The 6,527-nt window shown below is 39.6% G+C and overlaps 1 protein-coding gene and 1 long non-coding RNA gene across 2 annotated transcripts in view; one reads left to right on the top strand and one right to left on the bottom strand.

Moving 5' to 3' along the window:
• Positions 1–120: 120 nt before the first annotated feature.
• The window catches only part of gnas (GNAS complex locus), a 36,471-nt gene continuing 30,064 nt past the window's right edge, over positions 121–6,527 (bottom strand). Inside the window, exons 6-12 of the mRNA XM_016287597.1 lie at positions 4,184–4,238; positions 3,938–4,011; positions 3,674–3,732; positions 3,329–3,449; positions 2,753–2,883; positions 2,547–2,614; positions 121–1,808 (exon numbers count right to left, since the gene is read on the bottom strand). Of these exons, the coding sequence (XP_016143083.1) occupies positions 1,662–1,808; positions 2,547–2,614; positions 2,753–2,883; positions 3,329–3,449; positions 3,674–3,732; positions 3,938–4,011; positions 4,184–4,238 (655 nt within the window). The 3' untranslated portion in view covers positions 121–1,661. The remainder of the gene's footprint in view (positions 1,809–2,546; positions 2,615–2,752; positions 2,884–3,328; positions 3,450–3,673; positions 3,733–3,937; positions 4,012–4,183; positions 4,239–6,527) is intronic.
• LOC107596787 (uncharacterized) overlaps positions 4,140–6,527 on the top strand; it is a 9,218-nt gene continuing 6,830 nt past the window's right edge. Inside the window, exon 1 of the long non-coding RNA XR_001610407.1 lies at positions 4,140–4,151. This is a non-coding gene — a long non-coding RNA (uncharacterized lncRNA). The remainder of the gene's footprint in view (positions 4,152–6,527) is intronic.

The following is a 6,527-nucleotide window of genomic DNA, read 5'->3' as shown; positions in this document are numbered from 1 at the left end:
AAAAGTCCCTGCCCCACCCCCTTGTGGCTGCTGGTTGGTGACGTGTGAACAGTGGCTCTCGCCCCCCCCCCCCCCCCCACGGTCAGCCCCTTCGGGGGGGGGGGGGGGGGCGGGGGGCGGGGGGGAAGGGGGGGGGGGGGGGGGGGGTTGGGGTGCATCTTCCACCCAGAGTCTGATGAGCAATCGGGGAGGAGGTCGGGGGGGTCAGCGTTCAAGGGAATCGACAGAGGCAGGGCAGAGCCAAACAGCGCAATGAAACATATCTTACTTACATCTTAGCTCATTTTACATGTACAGTCGTGATCAAGGCACAGGGAGCTTCTACAAGTTACTTTTTTCTTCAATAAAGTTGTACAAAATAATACATTTTACAGTCTGTACAAGAATAATGATCCAGCAGAGAACTCAAAAGACAGACCAAAAGCCAGGCTAAAGGGGAGGAGAGGAAGTCGGAGGGGAGGAAGGGGGGGAGAGCGACTAGGCCATCCGTTAAACGTCCTTCTTAGACGTCCTTCTCATGAGAGAGAGAGAGAGAGAGAGAGAGGAATGACACTCGGAAAACAGAAGGAGAGAGGGAAAACAGGAGGTTTAAAATGGTGCATATTTGCACACGCCAACACACAAACTGCGGAAACTAACAAACAGAAAGAGACTGTATTATTACAGGAATATCTCATATATATATATATATATATATATATATATATATATATTTGGATTTTTTGCACTGCATTTAGTTCACTGTTCTGCATGAAACTAGCATTGCATGCGCTCGCCTCTCCTGTGATGCATCTCGAGAAGCGAGTCATGTGATAGGTCTTGTGTTCAAGTCAGTCTCTGCTCCACACGCAAAGCAACCCGGGGCAGTAAAGGCTCCAAACCCCCCATTTTTGTTGGGGAAAAAAACATTTTGCTCTACATTGTTTTGTTTTTTTCTTTTAACATACGGTCCGTCGTTTTGCTCTCCTGCGGTGGGGTCTGTCCACCTTTGGGGATGGGATGTGGTTTTGGGAAAGGGGAAATGGGGAAAAGGTGAGGGGGACGCGCCAGGCTCGCCCAGGCACTAAACGTTCAACAGGACCAAAACGGGGGAGGATAAGAATAGCGTGTGTATGTCTTGTGCGTGCGCATCAATATAAGTAACGTGTGTTTAGGCATATGATCGGAAAAAAGACAAAGTTTGACGTGTAACATACATAGGACTGCGGGGTCAGGAGTTTAGCTGGACGCATTATGTGTCTGTAGGTGTACGAAATGGCTTCCTTGTCCTGAGCAGTTCTGGACAGTTTTTTTTCTTCCCTCTTTTCTCCCCCCTCCCTCTCCCGCTCACATGTTTTGTTTTCCTCTCTCTCTTTTTATTAACATTGGTAGTCCTTGGCTGTGTTAACAAGTCTTTTTGCCAGATATCACAGCCGCGCTTTCATCAGTAACACAGTGTGTCCCCTTGCCCCAGCCCCTAGTCACTCAGGATGGAGAAAGGCCATGTGTGTGTGTGTGTGTGTGTGTGTGTCTATGTATATAATATGCATGTGTGTCTAAGTGTAAGAGGTGGGGACTCATCAGTTTGAAGGTTTGTGGTTTGATATTGGGGCGTGATGTAGGGCAGGGGGGCCTAAAGAAAGTTCAGGTGGTGAGTTTGCGTCCCGTCATCCCTGCTGCGATCACAAGAGTTCGTACTGTCGTAGGTGCATGCGCTGGATGATGTCTCTGCAGTCGTTAAACACTCGGCGGATGTTTTCCGTGTCCACGGCGCAGGTGAAGTGGGGGTAGCAGTAGTGCCGTCCATCTCCACTTGCTGTACTGATCCTCTAAATAGACAAAACAACAACAAAAAAAAAGGGATGGTAATTTTATTAGGACCGGCAACATGACATGGTTTAAATTGCAATGCAAGTTACAAAAACATGTACTTAAATATCCTTTTATACATGAGCATATATATATATATATATATATATATAATATATATATATATACACATATACATACATACAGTATATTTGTATATATAAAGTACTGTTTAGGATTAGTAAAATTTTTGAAATCTCTTATGCTCACCAAGGCTACATTTATTTGATCAAAAATTACAGTAGAAACAATAACATTGTGAAATATAACAATAAAAAAAAATGTATTTGAATTTATTTTAAAATGTAATTTAAAATAAAAGCTCGATTTTCAGAAGTCATTACTCCAGTCAGTGTCAAATGATCCTTCAGAAATCATATTCTGATATATACTGATACAATTTTTTTTTTTTATTATCATAAATGTTTAAAACAGTTGCTGTTTAATATTTTTGTGGAAATTCTTTTTTCAGGATTCTTTGATGAATAGAAAGCTCGAAAGAACAGCATTTATTGGAAATATACATTTTCTGTAACATTATAAATGTATTTACTGTCACTTTTGATCAATTTAATGCATCTTTGCTGAATTGAATGGTAGTGCATTTAAAAGAAAAGATTAAAAAAAAAGCCATAGTTTAGGACACATGGTGATGGGTTGCTATGATGATTTTGGTGCCATAGAAGAACCAGACTCACCAAGAACTCATCTCGGATGAAATATTTTGCTCTTGTAACTCGTGGATCTTCCCCTTGCTCTGGTGTTGCTGACAGAAAGAAAGTATCTTGTTAATAACACTGATGGTGTGATATCCAAAGTTACTACTGTGCTTTAGATTAATATATGAATATGCATTCAATTCAACTATATTACGGACTAAAAATCATTATTCTATTTCACTGACCATCATCTGGTGTAGTGTAGCGTGCAAACTCGGGGAAGTAATCCTCAATTTTTGATTTTCCCGCCAAAACCTTCTCAGCCAGCAAGTCCTGCTTGTTTAGGAACAGAATGACAGAAATAGTTCGAAGCCACCTGGAAAGCAAGGAGAGAAAAAGATTAAGAGTTTTTTTTAATTTTCTGAAGAAAATGTGAGTGGTCCGGAAGTATACTCTCATTAAAGGGTCATGAAACCCCCCGTTTCAGCACTGGTTAGTTCTCACCACAGTTGGGCATGGTGCGCAGTGGAGCGGAGGAGGGGGAAGAGGGGAGACAGACAACACACACACAGCTTAGCGTTCTGACAGTTTCATTTCACTCCCATAGAGTTAAAAACACAAATAAATGCACAGCCATTTGCACTCTGCATCGAAAACATATATATGAACGCGCTGTTGCACCTCTGAGAACTTTTAAGGCTTATTCTGTGGCGTTTATAAAAACGGTAAAAACGGTTATGCACAGCAGTAGTCTCGGGTTTCATGACCCCGTAAGCCCTCTTTTTACATGTGTAAGCATGTTTTAGGCTTCTCAAGGGTACCTGTTATTCCAGATGTTCTTGAACAGGTTCAGTGCCTCCTGGAGTCTGTTGGTCTGATTGTCCTCTCTGAGCACCATGTTATAACTGCTGCTGGCTACCACGAAAATGATGGCTGTCACATCTGTAACGAGAGAAAATGTTTAAGCGTACACTTTGAACAAGCAATGCAAACAATCCATCATAAAACTATTCCTTAATTACAAAAAATTTATAATAATTAATAAACCAATATACTGGCCAGACTAATAACCTTTGTGTCAGTGAATAGATAAAATGATGGCCAAAATGACAGACCTTTCATTATTATTAATAATATTATTTAAGTAATAAAAGCATAGCATTTACCATTAAAACACTGGATCCATTTCCTGCGTTCGTCTCTCTGTCCGCCAACATCAAACATACTGCAGAAAAAAAAAAGAGAGGAAACATCAGTTAGGCAGCCACAGATAGTTTGACATGGACCTGTTCACATCAAGCACTCATTACTACTATTAATTTGTAAAAATGATTAAGATGTTAACTGCGGTTATGAAAATACATGCAAACATCTTTTGTCGCACTGTGAATCTGTGAAAAGTTTCATGAAGGCCTCCTAGTCAAACTCACTGAAAATTTACTTTGTCCACTTGGAATCTTGTCTCAAAGATCCCGGAAGTCAGAACTCTGCATCTGAGCAAGTCCTGAGAGACAGAGGCGACAAAGGGAAGAGTTCAAAGTTACATTTACAATACAAGACCCCTTTAAATCAGACACAAGAGAATGATGCCTCTTAAGAACAAGAAAGAGGATACAAGCCAAAGATATATGCGCAAATATCAATGTCTGAATCCCATCATGTGGATATTTACACACCTGATCAGTGGGAGTATAGTCGCTCTGTTTCACAGTGTCAATCCTGTCCAGGAAACTAAAATAAAGAAAAAAGAAAAATAACATTAACAACTGTCCAGTATGTCTCAACACTTCCTTTTAATTAATAGGGCAAGACTGATTTATGAGATACAAATAAACACTGAGTAATGCGATGACAGACAGCTGGATTTATTCCAAACAAGTCAAGACAAGGAATTAAAGAATGTCGTTATGCACAGCCCAAAGTTTAGTCATTGCCGAGCAATCACCTTGCATCTGGAAAGCATCCCTAAAAAGACATTACCACATGACTACTTCATTTACAAACCGTATTGTGCTATATACCGTGATCTAAATTATTTGTACTGTGAGATGTCATATCGTCAATTCCTAATAATCATTTGAAAAATTCTGTTGAAAAACCCATGTTCAAAAGTGAAAAAACTTTCACACGCATATTTTTCAAATCACCGCATGACACAAGTCAGCCATGGAGGGGGGGAAAAAAAAGAGGCAGCTGACACAATCTGCAGCTGCGGAATCAGCCAGCAGGTGGCGCATGTTTGTGCTGAGATCAAAGCAGGCAGGCTTCTGAGTCATAGTGATCAGAGAGCTCTCAGTCAGAAGCTGCTCTAGTCAATGGATTGGCTCTAGTGGAGGAAACAGAGAGGGGAAGAGAGGGCAAAACAGAGGGAGGGAGGGAGGGAGAGGGATCAAGAAACGCTGTCTTAGTCAAGCTGCTATCTGGTGAAAAACGGCTGCAAGATGGTGGGACGGCTCGAACTCGCCTCCTGGTCAATGCGGCTGAGATCTTAAAGACACTCATCAGAATCAAACGTATGCAGAAAGAGTGGCGATAACAATCAATGTGCCCAACAAAATGTTTCTCATTCAGAACTGGCTCCAGTTATAATAGATCATCATAGATCATATCTGATGAAGAGCCTGCGTGCTCGAAACGTCACACACGCTATGCGACAGTTTTTTTAAAATACATTTCTGATACTTTTGGAGCTTTGGTGTTGTCGACTTTACATAAAAAAAAAAAATTCCACTTGTTTCTTATTCGATCACCCAGTTGAGATCGATGTGCGTGCTTTTGCCTGCTCTTTGTTAATAGATCATCATAGAAATATGATTTATAATAATGTCCATGCTGACATTATAAATCAGAGGACAATCTAATACAATATAATATAATATTCTTTCTATAATACAATACTTTCAACTAGTTGACCCTCAACTTGTATTTTATTTTAGTTTTAAGTTTGTTTTAATAGTACGATTTTTGAATATACATTAATAATATTAATAAATATGCATATATATTAATATTTATCATCTGAAGACAAAAATGCTTCTCATTCAGAACTGGCTCCATGTTTACAAATATCATAGGCATATGATTGATAATAATGTCAATGCTGACATTATAAATCAGAAGACCATATAATACACTATAATATTCATACAATACTCTCAACTAGTTTACCCACAATTTTTATTTTTATAGTTTTAATTTTACATTTGAGCTTTTTAATTCTAAAATATTAATAATAATTATATATATATATATATTAGGGCTGTGTATCACCAGCAAAGTCACGATACGATATATATCACGATACAGAGGCCACGATACGATACATGGCTGCACTGAATTTCATCTCAGCAGAATTTTGAAAAACAGCTGTTTATTAAACACTGCTTACTATAGTGCCATTTTTAACTATTGGCAGAGCAGGCAGCTGACCTCTGCATTATGGAGGGCCTCCATAATTGTACTACAGTACAATATAGGTAATTGCATATGTTTCATGTTTACATTGTGCACTCCCCACCAGGTACAATATTCTGATTATTATTTATGGGCTTAAAAACAAGATGCAAACAATGTACTTGTTCTAATACATGTATATTGTAATGTACTCATTCTAATATATTTAAAAAATAATTTACATTGCTGGTAGGTTATCATTGCACAAATTAACACTCTCTACAATAAAAAAAATAAATTAGAAGAGTTCTAAACTAACGCGCTGTCTTCACTGTATCTAACGCACACATGCTCAAGGCTGATTTAAGGCTGATTTATACTCGACGCGTCTGCAAGTTCACTTTGAGTGCGCGCGACATCGTTTCGCGTGGCGGTGTGCACAACATTTTTGTAACTTTCCACGCAGCTCCGCTTCAGAAGATGCATGAGTTAAAAGCGACTCTAGCCGAACATGCACGTCTGTGCCAGCATTTGTGTGAAACAGAAGCAGTTTGGTGCAGTCACACATACAGATCACGTTGCGGCCGAACTCAGACATTCAGGAACAAACTTTTTAGCGCTGCCCCG

This window comes from Sinocyclocheilus grahami, unplaced genomic scaffold (assembly GCF_001515645.1).
Source record: "Sinocyclocheilus grahami isolate Dianchi unplaced genomic scaffold, SAMN03320097.WGS_v1.1 scaffold223.1, whole genome shotgun sequence".
Lineage (NCBI taxonomy): Eukaryota > Metazoa > Chordata > Actinopteri > Cypriniformes > Cyprinidae > Sinocyclocheilus > Sinocyclocheilus grahami.
Note: the sequence above shows the minus strand (reverse complement) of the source record. Positions and strands in the feature narration are given on the sequence as shown.